Source organism: Leptinotarsa decemlineata, unplaced genomic scaffold (assembly GCF_025532065.1).
Source record: "Leptinotarsa decemlineata unplaced genomic scaffold, Ldec_3_MD MMD2_tig00001064_RagTag_RagTag, whole genome shotgun sequence".
Taxonomy (NCBI): domain Eukaryota; kingdom Metazoa; phylum Arthropoda; class Insecta; order Coleoptera; family Chrysomelidae; genus Leptinotarsa; species Leptinotarsa decemlineata.
Genome location: NW_027412558.1, coordinates 1,812,598 through 1,833,046, shown reverse-complemented (window position 1 = coordinate 1,833,046; position 20,449 = coordinate 1,812,598). Strand labels below are relative to the sequence as shown.

General features: G+C 36.0%; 1 protein-coding gene across 5 annotated transcripts in view; it reads left to right on the top strand.

The window, feature by feature from the left end:
* Nucleotides 1–3,094: 3,094 nt before the first annotated feature.
* Nucleotides 3,095–20,449, top strand: part of nmo (serine/threonine-protein kinase nemo) — a 196,389-nt gene continuing 179,034 nt past the window's right edge. For all 5 annotated transcript variants that reach the window (XR_012465493.1, XR_012465494.1, XM_074175507.1 and 2 more), the window contains exon 1: nt 3,095–3,610. Coding sequence is in view for 3 of the 5 variants with exons in the window: in XM_074175507.1 (XP_074031608.1) it covers nt 3,390–3,610 (221 nt within the window). In the remaining 2 variants the exon portion in view is untranslated. The remainder of the gene's footprint in view (nt 3,611–20,449) is intronic.

The window sequence follows — 20,449 nt, the reverse complement described above, 5'->3', positions numbered from 1 at the left end:
CTTCTTACGAAACTGCAGCTGCATGAACAGGTGTTTGAGTTTGATGAATAAGTAGGAAACATTCCCGTTCTCGTTCATCATTAAAACTTCGTTCTTGAAATTCTTCGTCATGAACAACACTTGTAAAATGCTATTCATGTAGCAAGTGTTTCCTAAATTATCCAATCCAATTTTCTTCTCTAGATTTTCAGGACAACTATCTAGTGATTCGTAAGGAAGAACATGTTTCACAGAATCTCCCTCAATAAGAACCATTTCTCAAGCTGAATTTTCATTTTTTACATCATCTTCGATTAATCAAATGTTTTCTCATGAAACTTCATCGGTAATCCTCTATTGGACTAAAAGAGTAGAAAAAAGTATAGTTGTATTTAGTTGAAATGTTCAATAAATAAGCGAGATACTGTTGAGTGAAATAATAATTAGTGAAATACTTTAGAAGTCCAGTGACGTGACGTGAGTCTGGAAACTTGAGGTCTGTCCAAAAAATGAGGTGATCATTGAAATTTTGCTGGCTACGTACAAGTTTTTCACAGAAAGTCGAGAAGATGTGAAAGACGAAGCACTAGCCTAGCAAGTCGATGAAAATGTTAAGAAAATGCAGAAAATTGCTCATGCCATGTAATTTTTTCGAAAATTTCGGGCATGGAGCGTGTGACAGTGGAGTTCGTTTCAAATTTTAACCAAAAAAACCGCCGAATGAAAATTGCTCAGGAATTGCTGAATGACGTCAACGACGATACAGATTTGCTCGAAAGGGTCATAACTGGTGGTCATGGTCATGGGTATATGGTTATGACATCGAAACCAAAGTGCAACCGTCCAAATGAAAGGGCCCAGGAGAGCCAAGACCAAAAAAGCACGCCAATTTCGATCCTTGCCACATGGTCGTACGATCAATGAGTGGTATCATCTCTTGAAGTTAGGTATGCGTCGGTATTGTGTAAAGCAATTGATGCCTTTTGCATCACTATGATGCACATGCTCACTCGTTATTGCCTGTTAGTAAATTTTTGACGAAAAACAACACCGTAATCATGCCTCGGCCACCTTTGACCCCCTGCGCCTTTTTCGGTTCCCAAGGACGGCGTTTTGCGACGGTTGAAGAGTTAAAATCCCAATCGCTAAGAGAGCTCAAGGATATATACATTGCATGTCACAACTGCTTCGAGGGTTGAAAAAAATGTTGGAACAAGTGTTTTATATCTGAGGGGGACTACTTTGAAGGGGATACATTTTAAATTGATGAATAAATGAATATTTTTGAGAAAAATGAAAATTTATCTTATTTTTTTGACAGACAGCGTATGTACCTATTGAAGTAGACTGTCGCATATGACATCTGTACATTTCATTCATTTGACGCATGTCAAAAGAAATATAGGTATTTTTACAATCGAGGCGAAAGTTTTAAAGTGAAGACGGATAAAGATTATTTACCGAAACGCCGACCACTAAAGAAAGCTAAGTATAGAACTTTTTTCTCAATTGATTATCAAATTTATATTAAAAATTTTTGGATATAACTTTGAATTTTTGAATATAACTTTTTTTTTGGGGGGAAACTTGTCATTTTGCCATTCATTGTACAAAAATGCCTTTCAAGGAATAAAATGAATCCTAAACTACATACTGTTGATAAATGCAATGACCTGTTCCTCATGATTGAATATTAACTGCTCACTAGATGGAGCGACATTTTGTTGTTCGCTCCAACTTAGGAAGAGGAATGAAATACTCTGAAAGAATTCCGATTTTCAATTATGGAATATCATTGGCTTTAGGTCGATGATAGTCACTATCTTGCACTGACGAGTGGCTAATGAGCCCGAAACCGATCTGCAAGTGTGTCCGTTTCAAAATTGAAGGTCGACTCTTTCAGTTGTATTGCAGGACATTTTCTGTGAAGATTCCTGCACTGACGCCTGTCAAATATAATCCAACGTCCTTCGTTACTTCAGGGAAGTAATTGTTTATCGATAGGCGTCAGTCCATTCAACCTACTGTGTAGGTATATCGAGACTGGCTTGAACGTTTAAAGTTCATTTCTTTAGATTTGTTTACTGCCAGTCTTCAAGCATATAGCCTACTGACTAATAAAAAGATTGTGGAAATCAAACTGAACTGTATTACAACAGCACACTACACAATTTATCCATTTGATTGGTTACAATTCGTATACATTTCAATACAAAGTGTGATATGTTGACCACAAAAGTGAACCAGTCGGTACTCTCTAAGTTCAGTGGTTACAACATAAAAAAATACGCTCAGTACACAAGCACAGTCTACTGTGACATAAGTTTGTCCATCGCTGTCAGAACAATAATCCGCGAAAAACATAGTTTGAAATCATCCCATTTCGGTGTAGTCATTGTTCTGCTCTCATAGTTTTTGAGGATGTTATTATGATTGATAAATGATAAAAGTCGTTTCTTGCATGAAATTCGCCACTTTCAGTTTTTATTCATTTCCTATTATACTTTTTTTCGCCAAGTATAACCTTATTCATATTATGCAGTACCATTAACAAGTGATTTTCTATCCTAGATATCCTATCTATTGAGATTATTGTTTACTCCAGTTACTTCAGATTGGAGGGTTTCAACAAGTGTTAGGAATCACACTTTAAAAGGTAAGACACCGTTAATCCTTAGCTCGCACAAGTTTAGTCTTCTGAGGGTTGTCGTTCGTAGGGGTGCGACAGCTGGTTAACGGAAAAACAGATTTTTAAACACTAAAAAAAATTTCGGAACAAAGGACTTATTTTTGAACTCGTAAATCGTTTTTAGCAGAAGCAGAATTTATTAAATACTTAGTTGGCTTTGACCTGTATCATAAATATTCTTCGTATTCTCATCTTATCTTCTGTGACTTCGAAAAAATGCTTAAAGAACGTTTTGACAGTTCACAAAACTCGAAAAATAGATTCAAAGACCCAAAACAAGTATAAATTACCGAAAATTCTGGCCCGACCCTAGAACCACGCACAATCCCTTTGTTTCGCTCACAGTAGTCGACCCAAACCGCAATCAGCTGTTGATTGGCCACGGCGCAAGCGCTCTCTGTCGCCTGACAGCTAACAAGAGCCGAGCAGCCATTTAAAATTTAGTCCGCACCGAACCTCTCTAGAGAGTGCAGCTCGTGTCACTCAGACGCAGAACCGAACCCTTTTATTTTTATTTACAAGTCTACCCTCAGTTCAGTTCAACCGAAACTGACACCCGTGCGTTTCAAGCGACAAACTGTGATACTGGTTGTGGATAGTGAGTTGCGGAGGCCCGAAAACACAGTGCCGGCGTCAAAAGTCGAGGAAATTGGGGTCGAAAATTGGGCCCAGTAGTGAAATGGTCATAGTGTGACAAACCATCGATCTGGGTCAACATTACATGGCTGTGGCAGTCCCGAACTGCCACTCGAGGGTGTCGATGTCCGTGTCAATGAGCCGAATGCAGGGAACAGCGGGCCCCACGGCCGGAGCGGGTCAGCAGGGGGGCCTGCACGCCGCCCAGCCCTACTACCATCCGCAGCATGCGGCTACACCGGCCCATTCGCAGGAACAGGTCCAACCGGACAGGCCCATTGGATACGGAGCCTTCGGAGTTGTTTGGTAAGTTGAGAATCGGGTTGCTTGTCAGGGGCGTAGGTGGATGCCTTTTGGCGACTTCTTCAACCTGTAAATTTTTGGTTTTGCCCCAATGCGTTTGTACCTACATAAAACCATGAGCAGAACATGGTTCTAAAGTTAAAACGCGACGTCATCCCATCGAATATCAAAAGAAGGCCACTCTCCACCTTCTGTTTTACACCAAAAAACGATCGTGATACACTCGATTTGGTTCACCCGTCATCTTTATACATTGTTCCACTTTCCTTTAAACTTTTTTTCGAGCAACTTTACAGTTTTCATTGAAAAATATATATATTTTTTCCCATAGATGTTTTCTGGTACTTCATTGTTTATGTTGATATGACTGCATCGGTCAAATATTACAAACACAAATGTGGTTTAGATTATTCCAATTGTTTTTAGATACCATATTCTAAAAAAGAGATTTTTTAAAGAAATAAATTACCAAAAATATAGTTGGTTTGCCATCATTTTTAATTATTACACTGTACTTGACTAAACATAAAATAGAAATATCAGTTGCAGAAATGACCCAGTTAATTTATGTGGAATTTTCAATTAGATCTACGTATTTTGGTCGATTGATCACGATTTTTAAGTCGAAATTTAACGCCACGGCTACTTGCGGTCACACAAAAGTCACAACTGTCAATAAGTCGACTATTTCAGTAACTCATTTCTGGTAATAAAAACATGCTGATTCCTCTAGTTTAAATGTTTCAATAGAATAAAAATCTTCCATTTCACCAAAATTACCCTCTCCTTTGGAGCCATGTTCTAAATGGCATCGTCCCTCCACTAGTTTTTGTTGTTATTTGTAAGCAATATCACGAAATTTCAAAATGCCAAATTTAAGAAAATGGCTGCGTAAATTGATTTGTATCAATTCAGCCTTCTTTTAAATGAAACACTACACACACATTCTGAAGGGCATATTGAAGAATACCTTATCTTTTCCTTAGCCATAATAATTTGATGTCAGCTGTATAATCAGTATCTGAATTTGCAATTTCTTTGTGGGGTACTCAACATCCTGCGACTTTTGCTTCTGGACTGGATATTAACTCTGGTGTTCTTCAGCTTCCATTCCATAATTTTATTTCACAAAAAACAATATACCATATATATATTTTCATGGCTATTGAAAAACGGTTCCGTATTCAACTTATTTCACTGACTGTAACCTTGTGACTATATAAGTATTTGTATGAAAACGATTGTGCAATTCATATCTGCGAATTTTCTAACAAAAGAAAGAGACCAAGGACACTACCTCATATTTTATCGACCCGAAACGTTCTTGAACTACATCATTTTCTTTTTTGATTAAGTTGGCATGATAGCGACTCATTCAGAAACATACACACTCTTTTATATTTTGTGATGTAGACAAAACATTGCTTTGCTGGCGGCAACAAACACGTCTACTTCTATAAAATTAGTAGTAGCAAGACCATTTGCAGTAACTTTTTGATCTTCACACCTCCTATTTGATGTTGCGGTCAAGATAGATTTACTCGAGCTAACTCTTCAACTGAGTCAATATCAAGTCTACTCACTTCCTCTCCAAAATTCTTCACTTGACTCTGCGCTAAAAAAATTCTTCTGAAAACAACCGATTTTTACTGATCAAATTAAAATAACATTTTGGAGATGCGTTATTCTAAATTCTACCTGTGCACAAATGGCTAAGTCCCTGTACAGGGAGCTTCAAAAAGTTTCGAGAGGTAAGCCAAGGAATACTGGGGCTGCGCTTTTACCTTGAAAATAAAATTGTTTCGATACCTGGTCTATCGGATTTATTTTGGGAAAGTGGCCAAGTCATAAATTTTTGTTGTAACTTTAAATACATGTGTGGATATATTAACAGCTTTGAAACCGACTCAAAATGTAGGCCTGATGAGAATGATGATATAAGTACCAAGCCGCATTCAACGGGATGCTTATAGAAGAATGGATGCAGCGTTGATAAGCTTTTATTCAGTTGTTTAGTGAACTACTACAAGTATATGTTAAATCAAGACAGTCCATGCACCAATCAAAACATAACTAAGTCGAAAGCACCTGATACGATGAAGACATGATTATTTTGAGAGAAAGTATCAATGGATATTCTAGTTTTTGTCAAATTCAATGATGAATCAAAACAGTTCAAATGAGTTAGTCATACTTTTTCAAATAGTTGTATCAATACAAACTTATATGCAGCAGTATGAGTAACAACAAAAGTCAGATACAAGCTGCAGGTAGAGGTCACGTTGATTTATCGACCATTTGTGCGGAATTCTACACCCAGGAACTTCATCCATGGTTATGTCAAATACATGTCCAGATGAGTTGGTTTTTGATGTGAACCATCCGTCAAGTCAGACCTTGATGTGCGCCACTGAACATCGGGGTCGCGGTACTAAAAATATACCTTCCGCGAATGTCGTTAACATGTTAATCAGCCTTTGGAGGTCTGGTTCAATGAAGATACATTGTCGAAATTTAAATTTTCTGAGTATAGCCTGACGAAAATAGAATGGTATATTTTATCGCACCGACTTCATTCAATATTTATTATCATTGTTATTTATATTCGTTGGTTGGAGTCTATCTATGTAGGCGCTAGAACGAATAAACTTTATTAAAAGTTCGTAAATAAAGTTTTGGCGCAGTCGGTTAGATTGAATATTTTTCATTGGTAGCCATGACTCAATTAGAATAGGAAGAAGATTGAAAATGGTGAAAAAGAAAAAGTTAATTTCATGCAAGTACGTATTCTATACAGTTGTGGCATGGAATTCCAAATAATTTTTGAAAATGTAGTAATATTGGGAAGCTTGAAAGATATTGTTAATTATGTTGTCCAGATAAGAAGCAACAAATAACAACATGAGGAAAGAGTAGAGACAAATAATGTTTGAATAAAATTGTAATTCAAATTTGACAAGCAAAAGGAAATACCTGATACATTGATTTGAAAGGAATGTGTCTATATTAAGACAGGTGGGAATATGTTTCGATACTGAAACATACAGTGTGTAACAACGAAAACATAACAGAGCCGTTTTTGAATATAAAAAGTAAGATTTTTAAAAAAAGCTCGGACACGTCGATTTCTAATTAAAGGGGGACACCTTTCAGACTAATCAGATTTTTTGTAGTACGCACCCCCTTGGAGGGGTGCGTCCGACGAGCTTTATTTAGATAGGTAAAGTAGGTCGAGTGGCACCTTTTTTAAAGGTCTTTCGAATACCTTTACAACTCTGTTAAAAGAAAATTTTTGAAACGATTAGTTTTCGAGATAATTTGAAGTTAAAATTGCCATGTTAATAATACATTAGACAGACCACTCGGTAAATTGTATCCCGTGAACCAACTATCGTCCTAATAGAAAAAGTTGTATGTACTACCTGAGACCATTTTAATTGAAAAATTCACAGAACGACATAACAAAAATTTGCAAGACTTTTACATTAGAAGGGATCGTTGTTGAATTTCTCATGGCATTCAACATGGTCCCTTCAACACACAGCATGCCTCCTTTTACCATTTAAATTTATTTCATACTTTCTATTACGCCTTATACAGCAGAGTGTGGATTCAAACGCCCTTTCACCGAATAGCACGGATTTTATATACTCAACATTGATTCGATATATTGTACGAAAATCAATAAAAAGATATGAACAAACCACCCTTAATTTTTTATGTTTCAAAACACCCCTATGGAGTAAGTTAGATCACAGCTTACCAATCCGGATTTGGTTCTCTTTAATCGTGACTCCGGCTGTAAAAGCCTATGTTCTCATACACCCCTATATGTTTGTCTCACACGTTGTTCATTCAGTCTTTTTATTTTGTTTTCATTATATTTGAAGGGTAATATTCTTGTATTGGTGCTAAATGTTTATCAAAATTTTCAGTGAAAAATGCCATGAAAAGTACCAGAAGAACATTCTGGTCCTCCGAGCCGGATTTTAGAATTTGAAAAAGCTTAGAATAAACTTAATTTTTTAAAGAATTTATTCGTGAGCATGTTCTTTGAGAAATAACTGTTCTTTGAAACTGAATGTTTCAATTTTGCAATGTTGTTAGTTTCTTGATGACAGTAACTTTGCTTTGCTTAAACAAGGTGTTTTTGAGCTTATCAAAATATTGAATATCGTATGAATCCCACGTCATTCTATAAATATTTACTAAGTTTTGTTCCAAACATATATGTTATATCGTTTTATATATACAATTGTTACAGATAAAAAAGTAAATCAGCTGCGTTTCATCAAAATAATAATATTATGTTCAGAGAATTTAATTTAAATCAACTTTAATGTTTCTGAGATTTAATAGGTTCTTATCTAAAATTCTTGTTACATTCAAAAATAACTTGTTCTGATTTACCCGTTGCTTTCTAGAAATGTTATCTAGCATGGAATTGGTATTTGAAAAATAAGGGTTGTGCAAGGTTGAAGAATGGGTTATTTTTTATCATAAATTTTTTCAACTGTTGAATAGATATAGTCGAAGTAACTGATACAGTAATTTTTAAAGCTTTTGGCGAACTCAAAAGCCAAAAAAAACAATACAAAGAAATATGCCGCTACGAATTAGTCCACGTGGGCTGAAAAACTGGCAGTTCGTATTGGATAATTTTGACTAACCGAGTTTTATGATTGGCTGAAGAGTCATAAAATTAAATTTGAAGTCATGTTACGGTGACGAATAGAAATCGGGAATGCGGGGATGGTTATCGCCGTCGTGTCGTCAATGTTCAGTTCAGGAACTGATCGCGATTTGAGTGTTGAAATTCGATATTGGTGAAGTTATAATTACTTTAAATTTTTGTTATTTGTTCAAAATGTGGCGTCTTTGGACAATTACTAATAGTAATAACGAGTGTGATAACAACGCAGACTTTTTCCTGTGTAGTGATTCCAATAGCGATGGTGAACAATGCGAACCAGTGAATAAGATTCGGATGCATTTGAATATTGAAACACAGAGAGTATGTTTTCATGTATATATGAATCTATATATCAAGTTTGGTTTCGAGAAAAAAAACTATTATTAGCAACATCAGATTTGACAAAAATTTCTTTATCAACTGTACGTGAAATAGTCAAAAACAAACCTTATGAACTGGATTACTAAAACCTTTAGATGTTCATCTAATAAAATCATAAAAAAAATATACGACTGTTACAAAAGCAATGAGATTCTTACAATTGAAATCATAAGGAAGAAATTGAATACTTCCGGCAATAGCGTGAGCTGCTGTGACAAAACTCTTCAGAGTTGGATAAAGAAACTAGGTTTTAGATTTAAAATAATGAACAAACGTCAAGCAGTTATGGAAAGCAGAAGAATAGTGGAATTGCGTAACAAATACTTAGAACAAATAACTAAATATAGACAAGAACAACGGCAAATTCTATTTGGACGTAACTTGGTTTGACACTCACAACACAGCTACGAAAGGGTGGACTGATGGTTCGAGAATATGTACACCTAACATGCCTGCTAACAAAGGATCGCGACTAATAATTGTGCATTGCGGAGGAAGTAAAGAATGGTTTGAAAACACATTGATGCCAAATTTGGATGCGAATAGTGTAATAGGTCTTGACAACGCTTCTTATCATTCGCGACAGCTCATCAAAGTACCGAATAAAAATTCGAGGAAAGATGAAATACAAAGTTTTTAAATGGATAACAATTTGTATTTTGAAGATAACTATACCAAAAACCAACTACTTGAAGTTTTAAAGACAAACACATTTGAAAAAGTGTATGCCCTTGAGAGTATTGCTGAAAAGTATGGACACACCTTACTGAGACTTCCCCCTATTTTTGTGTTTTCAATCCCATCGAGTTGATTTGGGAAAAATTGAAACAAAGCATCAGGCGTAAAAATAATTTTCCAAAATTTTATAAGATGGTGATAGAGCTAGTTAAAGAAGAAGTATCTAATATTACCGAAGAAGACTGGCAGAAAAGGATTAAAAAAAAAAACTTAGTTGAAAAAGACTGTTTGAAGATTGGACACTTTCATATCAATGGTGGAAATAAATTCATCATTGATTTAAATAACGACAGTGATAGTGAAACGGAGAATATGGAAGAGGAATTATCAGAAGCTTTCGAAGAAAGTTAGTGAATTGTTTTTGAAGCGATCGTTTATATATATGTGAGTAACAATATGTGAGTCACAAGTAAGTGGGTCTATTCGACCCTCCACCGCAACCCGCAAGGGTTTATTGTGGTTCACACCTATTCAAATGCGAGTGAGAAGTATTCAGAAGTATTTTCAATCATCACTCTGTTATTTGAATCCCTACTTTTCCACTCATCTGTCAGTTTCTCGTCTACCTGTTCATCAGTTTGTCTATAATTTCAAGACCGGGAGCTTCGATTGTCTTTTTCCTCGTTTATATTCACAAACATTCTTGTACTATTAGAAAATTTAGTCTTATAGTGAGTATCTGGGTGAAAAAATTGAGAAGGAAACATTCAATAAAATGAGTCCTTTAAATGTAACCATGGAGTACCTGCCCAATATTGAAGATTCGTTCAAAATGGATATGCTGAAAAGGATATTAGTATAAGAAAAATGCGAAGAATAACGTAAATAAAACAAAAAATAACTGGAGCCATGTTATCACTCGTGAGATAGAAAGTGATGGAGAAAGATATCAATATCGAGGTAGTTGAATGCAGGCAAAATACGAAAAATTAAACGAGGATCTTCTACACAACCTTACTTATGAGTGGACTGTATGGTCACCAGAAAAACCAAGAAATCTAATCTAACTATGGGGATGCAAGAGAATTGAAGGTCTTTTTTACAGTTTCTTCATAGACGATGGTCATTTTCGTCTGGACCTTACAGAAGTTTTTTTTCACCTCATTCAACTGAAGTTTCACTCTGCATACCTGTCTGGAGTCAATTCATTAATATTGAAAGTTACTTTCGGGCCACATGCGTCTATGTGAGCCGTTTCCTCGCGAGCATCGTCTAGATAATATATTTATGGTGGTACTCGTCGGCAACTATAAATATTTAGTTTGGGAACAAAGAGTGAAGGTTCCGAAATATCGAATGTCACTCGTCTTTATCCTACTAGAGGTCGTTGTCCTTTGTGTGCCTAATTCCCCTGTTCATTAAACATCTAGGATTTCGAGGAGACGTGTTGGTGATTGAATTTTTGGAGAAAAAAGTTCCTTATAGACGATATCAAAAAATGGCAATCAATGCAAAGAAATTCGTCAGTTATTATGGAATTCCGTGCAAAAGAGCAAATACCCTGTTTTTCTCTTGTAACAAAAACAGATTAGAACGTCCAATGACCTCTGAACATTACTCTGGAGTCTAGATTGAGATCGAATAAAAGATTTAGAAGTTGCATAAATTATCTTGAGATGTAGTTTACTTTCGATAACGATGAAAGCAATTATACCTTTAAATAAATTTCATAAGTTACTATTACCCGTTTACATCAATAAATAACGATCCTTGAACTCGAAAGACTATAATTCATGAGTGGTTATTACACTGGATTGATGTCATTTCTGTGATATAGTTACATATTATGGATGTCGAATAAAAGTAATACAGGGTGGGCCATCAAAAACTTGATATAGAGGTTTTGGGTACTAATCTTGCAATTCCTAAAAAACGCTCGGGCAGGTCGATTTTTATTGGGGGGGGGACAGTTTTTTCCCCATTTACAGCGTCGTCACTTCAACCCCGGAGCAGAGGGGTGAACAACCCTTGGAATTTTAATAGGGAACTGGGGGCGAGCCGCACATTGTTTGAAAGATCTTGTACAACGGTGTACATTTTTTTTTTAATTTGGACGAATCATATTAAGTTTAGAGTTGAAGTTACTTTCTTCATTCTCATGTTAGCATATGCTCAAAATGGGCACCTCCAGCTTCCATGCAATAATAGAGATTCTGCTGGAAACGTTCTCGAACATTGTGGAGCATTTCTGCAGTGATTTGGTGGCGACATTCACTTGTGATTAGTTGCCGTAAATCTTCGAGTAATGCAGGAAGAGTACAGTAAATTCTGCCTTTCAAATGACCCCACAGAAAGAAATCTAACGGCGAAAGGTCTGCTGATCGGGGTGGCCATTCGATAGTGCCCCGCCTCCCAATCTGATGATCCGGAAAAGCCTGATACTGCCGAACATGCGGAGGAGCCCCATCTTGTTGAACTATTAACAGATCCTCCCGATAATTGTGGTAATTTTCAATAATATCAGTGAGAAGGGGATTAATAGTATCTTCCAGAAGCTCCAGACACATTTATCTGGTTAAATTGCCTTCTAAAAACAATGGGCCAACAATACGGTCACCAAAAATTCCAGCCCATACATTTAATTTTTGCGGACGTTGAGTATGCACTTTATGAAAAATGTGAGGATTTGAATCAGCCCAATAGCGACAATTATGGTGATTAACTGTGCCATTTAGGATAAAAAACATTCATCACTGAAGCAAATGTTGAAAACAAAATGTGGATTTTTCACCGTTCAGTCATTAATCAACTGGCAAAATTGCAAGCGTCGATCGTAATCATCTTCATTCAGTTCTTGCGTTAATTTAATCTTGTAAGTATGGTCAAGCTCAACATGGCCCAGATTTGCCACTTGTGTCGCCTTATTTATTACTTTGGCCTTTTTTTATTTGTTACAGATCCAGTTGCGCTAAATTTTGCGATCAAATCGAAAACATACATTCTTCTCATGTTGTTGATTGAACAGTTCAGCGGCTCTCGCAGCATAACGTCTATTTCCATAGTACAGTTCAACCAACTCAACCCTCTCTGCAGTTATGTAAACCATTATTTCTTTAGCAACACTTTACGGCACTCACTACTAGTAATAATGTAGATATCACTTTTAACATAAAAATGAGAAATAGAAACACCATTTTTAACCATTTCTCAATTGAAATAGTCCTCTTATCAGAGAAGAACTAAAAGATTCACAAAAAAGTAGCGTAAGAAACAAATACATTCCAACTGAGCAGTGGCGTACAACTATTTGTTGCTGTTAACAATATTGAAAAAGTTAATTATCGGAAAGAACTCTTTTAAATATGTCCAAGTTCAAAAAATGTACTCCATTGTTTAGAGAATTCCAAAACTTGTTCATCCCTCTGCTCCGGGGTTGAAGTAACGACGCTGTAAATGGGAAAAAAACTCCCCTCCCAATAAAAATCGACCTGTCTGAGCGTTTTTCCGGATTTGCAAGATTAGTACCCAAAATCTCCATGTCAAGTTTTCGATGGCCCACCCTGTATATTGTGTTGCACACATATTTTTATATTCATTTTCTCAGGTAGTCGCCTTATGTTTCATTGGGTAGGATTCTTTCAACTTTCCAACCTGACAAATGACTCTTGAGGTTTGTCAAAGAACGGCAAAGCTTCAGAAATTCCCAAAATCACTCATGGTTTTTACTGGAACATTGACAAACCCTTTCCCCCTTCAACCCGGCTCTCCCTTAGGCTCGAATCGAGGTTATTGAAAGAGCGGTCTGTTTCAGTCGGTGAGAGGATAAAAAATGAAAAAAAACTCCTACCACTAAGGGTATACGAGTATATTTAACGCGGCCAGCTGTTTGTTGCTGGGCAGGTGGTTCCACATCTGTCTGTCGACCGACAACAGGCTGATGATGTCGATGATCTCTCCCCGAGACTGGTCCGCTGAATACTTATTTGTATTAGTTCGATTATGTTTCTTTTTTTTTTTGTTGAGAACAAGAGAGTTATAATGACTAGCCGGACTCTGGTTCTCTGCGAAATAGTTGACATGAAGAACGTGCTAGGATCTAAGGATATGCATTCGTGAATATTCGGCAATTTGCTCCATGGCATTGTGGCATTGTGTATTGTCTTCAGACAGTTCACTTGCATAACAATTTCAAAAGACGAACATAATGGAGAAAAAGAAACTTCATGGAGGGAGGCAGTGGTGGATTTTGTCTCGAAATAGTGGATTTTGACATGTTTTAATTTTATACTTTAAGCTTGTTCACATCTACCATTGGAAATCAATTCTTTGAATACTAGGACAGTGAGTAGTCTGAGGTCAATGAGGTTAATACTGTAACCGTGCTTCCAATTGAGAAACTATGGTCAGGTCTATTGCTAGGTTTTCTAGTAATCCACCAAAAACATCCTGAACTATTTTATTGACCTGATAAAAGATGCATAATAATCTGTTCTCACATAACTTATTCAGAGATGAGAATGACAGCCTTATCCTGCCAAGATATTTGCCGTCTTCAATCTCTTCTTTCGTATTTTTTCTATCGTTTTTCTTTCATTGTTTTTTTATTTTTTGAATCTTATCAGTTCTTGTTGTCTTTGTTGTGCCAATCATATCGAGGTTTTCCTTTCTCTAGTCTTTATTTCCTTGAATCACATAATTCAAGTTGACTTATCGTTGTTCCATAGTTTATTCCATCTTTCTTTTTTAAAATTTTCATAAATAATGTATTATTCATTTCATTAAGGAATTGTAACGGTTTCATTTGTTCATTTTCCGGTTTCCTGAAAATCCTGCAATGGATAGCAGAAAATCTATCATGTTTTGCTGAAATTCCATCATTATCTTACATTTTGCATGCCCCACGTTGGGCGCCAATTTATTTTATCAAAGTATTGATAAAAATAATTTTTGTTCTGAGACAAATAGGATATCTATAGTAATCCTAATTACACTTTATTAAATTTCATCTAGCGCTTCTTCAATTTTTGGATTTATCAAAATTTATATATTATTTTACGAATATATGGTTTAAAAATGCGGTTTCCATTAACTAACTGTCGTTACGTTCAAACGACAACCTCTGAACAATAAACTTTTGTGAGCCGAAGATTAACGAGATCTTACTTTTCAACGTGCACGTTACTTAGTGAACACTCATCGCCTCAAAGTTGGACTCGAACCAACTTTCAGAATAACAGTGGTTTTATGAATCTGACTCGATAACCAACCGGCTATCATCTGACAGGTATCTCGTCTCGGCAGGCATCTCGTCAGCATCTCACGGTGAATTCTCAAGTGAATTTTAATACAATATTTTTAGGAATGGAAGTAAACAACCATTTCTTATGTTTTTAGTTTGCATCAACACTCTTGAATTTTACTTCTGAACATACCAACCTCCGTAAATATTTGCACTGCTTTCAAGAGTTTAAAACGGAAAATTGGACCGTGTAGAATAAATCATTGAATAAACAATAATCAAACGTAGCCTCATTTTGCGGCATATATTTACTCACGTAAAGAAAATGTCTCAACCAGGTAATGTATATTGATCCGATAACTGAAATATTGTCAACAAAGGTGTAGTGATTATAACGTAGTTATACAGGGGCTGTTTGAAACGTTATGATGATATTATCTACGGAAAAAATTATCATTCGGTTTTTCAAATGTAGTTGATCATTTTTCATTTTGATACGATTTTCTTAGTAGTTTTCTTCAAATCATCCTGCAGAATAGGAAATGCGGTGCCAACTGAAAAGTCTAAACATACGGAGAGTAGTAATTCGTTAATAGAATGAATAAAATGTTAATAACAGAAAATTTTCCTAAGACATTCTCTACTCAGTCATATTGGGGAGACTGGCAGAGGATTACTTGTTCGTAGCGATTGATTAGAATAAGTAAAAACTGAACTCACCTAATTTATCAATTGTCTGAAGAGGTGAAATACCTTGGTACTTCGACAGGAAGCTAACATGGAACTCTCACCTACAGAGTAGAGCAAAAAGAGCATACGTGGCTTATGAACAATGTCGGAGGACAGTGGGACGCGCATAGGGACCACACCGCGTGTGGTCACCTGGATCTACACTGCAATAATAAGTCCTATGTTAACGTACGGAGCCATTGCATGGGGACCGAAAGTTCTACAAGCAACGGCCATCCAAAAATAAATCAAATACAGCGACTGTCTTGTTTAAACATCACAGGAGCCATGAGAACAACACCAACCGCGGCAATGGAATTAATTACGGGTCTGACCCCTCTGGACCTGTGTAAACCGGCTGGTGGAAACCTCGAAGTAGAAATGAGTCAATTGAGGCTGGGCCTATGGTGGGAAGCGCTTACTGCGCAACCTCTGCTGCAGGCAACCAGTGATGCAATTGAACCTAGGTTTGTGTTTAATAGAACCTACAAAATACAAATTAAACAGAACACAGAGTCAGATGCTACAAATGCGCACATATACAGACGGCTCAAAAACCAAAGAAGGCTCAGGATGTGGAGTGTACTCCAGATCACTAAGCCCAAGGATTAAGTGGGGATTGGAAAAAAATACCAGCGTGGTCCAAACAGAAGTGGCTGGTATGTCAGTTGTCACAAAAGAATTGACACTGACAGCAGACAAGCCCTACTAGCCTTGAACAGGCAACGTGTTACCTCAGGGCTAGTACGAGAGTGTCACCAAGATTTAACCAAAGCCTCGGAAGAAAATAACATTATCCTGAGGTGGGTTGAAGGGCACGACAGGAGTAAAGGTAATCGCATTGCCGACTCTTTAGCAAAGGAAGCGGCTGGACTAAGAATTTTAGGACCCAGCGCACCTCGGCCTGATCACTTCGACAATTGGGGAACTACCCAAATGTTAGACTGTTAGATTGTCAGGCATGTCTTATGCGAGTATATCCAATTCAGTCGTCTGCTATTTGAATTCTTTATATTTCGTGGAAGTTACTCTGTGGAACTTTCTAATATCTTACTGAGTTTTGAAGAACACAATATAAAAAAATAATCAAATGAAAATGAGCGAAAACAAGGAGCTGAATTATCAGATCTTATAGGGGTGCTACTCTTTCCCCACCTGGTTTTAAAACTGAATTTTTCAAGCGATCTTTTAGCTATAATATTTGCCAAGTGATCAACCTGTTACCAAAAGAAATAAGAAATTCAGAACTTTCTGTTTTACGGAAAAGATTCAAACTACTTGTGTTCGAAAGCCAACTTTAAATATAAACTGCCCAACCCTATACACTTTTCATCATTATGAGACCAGAATGAGTCTTGGTAATGGACGTCCTCTCCAGCATCCAAATAGATATTGGAACAATCCCATCTTTTTTTTATTTCATGTATTACTTTTTTTTTGTTTCAGCTTAGGTAGAATCTTTTTGAGGTTGAGTGGAAGAACAACTCAGTAGCACTTGTGCTAACTAAGTTGAACTTCGCCTTTTGTTATGTCAGCAACTAGCTCTCTAATTCATTTAAATATTTGTAAGTAACTACAGCTGGGTAACAATAAAGACGATTATTATTATTATTATTATAGCAACTGATGAAATAAAACCAAGATTTCCAACATTGCCGATTCCTAAAACACAAACAATTTAAGAGTATTCTTGGAACGGTTGGTAACTGTTAGAAATTCATGGGTAATTCAGTCCAAATTACAAAATCACTTTGTTTTATGAGCCGATCTTATACTAGTTTATCCAGATTATTAGTTGGACACAAATGCTAGTAAATATGCAATTGGAGCAATTGTTGTATTAGTTGTAAAACTATCCACTTTTGTTATTGAGAATAAAATGCCCCACAATATTTGGACAGTAAATACTATCTGTAGTAGTGATCTAATGTTATAATATTGCAAATAGATCCCGTCCTATGTGAAGTATTGTTTAGACTTTTGACAGAACAAAGACAAGAAAGAAGAAATGACTCAAAAATTGCAGAACATAGAGTTTCCGTTTTCATCAATAAAATTACTTGAATGGTTCCTTTTCTTTTTTTTAATTAAAATCCAGAATTGCCACTCTACTGTATTCTACATTAAAATGTATACAGAAACTACTGAAATAGGTTAGACAAAACCGAATAAATTCTTCGTCATAAAGTTCAAGATTACCATTAGAGCTCATATCCAACCACAATCACATACACTCCATCTCGTTATCTTCTGAACATGAGTGTGCTTGTTGGAGTGGCGTTTTATCTGTTCCGGAAATTCGAAATTATCATAAAAGAATAAACACTCATTTCTCGAAACACAATGGCGTCCAGGTCGTTGTCTCTTATTTCACTTTTCGAATACTTATTTCATTGTAGGATTTCGAGACTTTTTTTTTCTATGCGGTTATCTTGATCGATCGCCGTGTTTTATGTAATTGTAATTCTATGAATAATGCTGAATCAACGTGCAGCCTGTTTCATATTTAAAGTAGTGACGTATCAATATTGCTTTGTTGAAAGTTTGGTGGGTGGTATTTAATGCATGAGTAAATCATCGATATGGGACGCATTACATGCTGTGACAACACCTGTTTGACATTTTTGTGTGGCTGGACGGACGATGTCTCAATTAAAAGGTGGCGTAGTGAAAGGAGATTGACGCTAATGTCGATTTGAATTTACTTATCACAACCTGGATCGTTTCTTACTCACTTGCAGCCACATTATTACCTGCCACACATAACATTCATAGCTGACGTACATGCACAGCAGATTATGTAGATGAGTGCTGTGGACCGAGATATCTCCAGAGTATGCACATTTATTCATTTATTTATTTATTTGTAATACAATATTATATTGCAAATTACATGCCGATATATAACTCGCTCCAGCAGAATCTGAAAAACCTTTGCAAAGTTGCGAATAATAGAGATAGGCCGATAATTTGAAATATCTCTTCTATCTCCTTTCTTGAAAATGGGACACACTTTTTTGAATTATTGTTGAAGTTGAAATGAAATAATTGTTTTTAATCTTTATACCCACTTATTTGAAAACACTTTTACATGAATACATCTTCGTTTTTCATGTACAGATAAGAATTGGGAGTGTTGATCGTTACAAACGAACATTATTATTATTAGTTACTCTTCGTTAGTTACCTTCCAGGTACTAAATTCTCACCGATATAATGTGAAAACCTACGTACGCTATCTTTCATGTTCAAAATGGTACTAGTTCCACGCCGCCTCCGTAAAATGACGTTTATTCCTGTTTGGAATAGTTGAAATTGAATTCGCTTTCTTTCTTTACAGGTAAGTTCTCGCTTGTCCACCTGGGTGGTACCTTGAATGTCGGCAGTTATCCTCTGATGAATGTGTCGACTACTTCATGCAAGGCAATATATCCTAAGGCAGGTAACATTACGATTTATTTATGTGTCAGAATTGTTAGCGCCAAGAATTTTGATACAGATTTACAACTTTCAATTACATATTGATTTCTTATGCATTACTTACTGGAAAAATGTATTTACTTGCTTCAACGTTCTTCTACTATAACAGTTACTACCTTTATTCTTTGCTTTCATTCTTGTGCCTCAATTTGTATGTCTTCCTTATTTCCTCAGCCTGCACTAACTAGGATTTTTTATAGATCCAAAATCATTTTTATCATCTGCCAATTTCAAGTTTCCACTTTCAGTTTCCAATGAAAAATTTCATGAACATACATATTTGAAAGAACTGGTCCAGAAACTATTCCTTGAGGTACACCAATCATAAATTTTCACGTTCTGTGTTCCGTTAGAGAGGTATTTTTAATTAACTCATTAGGATTACCCCGTGTTTAGTATTTTTCATCAGTCTGTGAAAGAATGAAAACAGTTATTCACAGTTGTTCACCAGTATATAATTATAGAAGAAAACCTAGAAATGTCTGGCACAACGGTTGATACTTAATTTGTCTTGTTTTTGTTGTTCAATAGGGTTTGTTGTTGTGATCAGGAAAGTCATACCAAGAAGTAGATGAAACTAAAAACTAATTCTAAATTAGAGGAAATCAGGAACTAGTATAATCTAGTTAATTTACAGTGGAAGCTGCAGAAAATGACAGGTTTTCTCTCATCTGGCGGTCGAAGTCAAAGTTTGGCTTCTGAACAAGCCGCTCTTTATTATGATAAAGAAGTATGGTTTGGATTTTTGATAATCCAATAGACTGCGTCTTCATCAGGGAAGACGTCTATGTTCGTGATTACTTGAACTATGGCTAACTACTTTCTAATTTTGAATAACCCAAAGAACTTTTTTGTTTAAAAAATAGATGTTTTTGCAAAATGTTGACTAGAAGAATCAACCCAAATTTCTTCTCATGATAATCGTTTTGTAATGGCCATTGCAAAGGATAGGACATTCGTTAAATAACTTGCCGAGTATAAATAAACTGTTATAGACAATTCGAATATGTTATCGGTCTAAAAATAACCGAAGCTTCTGCTTTAAAAAAGTGTTACAATTATTTTCTCACCAACGAAGATGTATACAACAGTTGACCCACTGGCATACTTTTTCGGTTTCGGCTTATGTCACAACCGTACGCGGTAGTGTTGGTGTCTCGTATTAGAATGATGCTCCGAGAGAATTTTGCAAACTTTGTGCAGTGCCACGGTATGTTTATTATCTTAGCTGTGATCATTGCATGTTTGGAGTAATTTTCATTTATACCACCAGCTTGATTATTTTTTAGTTGATTCGTTTTAGAAGTGTTTCAACCCTTAGTAGGTTCGCACTGGGCTAGCTTTCATTACCCTAATATTCGAAGTGAATGTAATTTTTACAGTCTGTTCACTCTTTCCAACTAAGTTTTGAACCACTCATTAAACTTGAACCGATCTTCTCCGAGCTAACCAGTGTTGAATCTCAATTAGAGCCAGTAGTTCTGCCTAGATCCAATGTATTCATCTGTGTTTAGTACTTCCACTATCAGTGCGCTGGCATATAACTTTGAATTTATATTTGCCAAAGAGAATTACTTACTATTTTCTTCCAATTTCCAAACAAAGAATGAACTTATACATAAAATACTCATCTATTTCATAT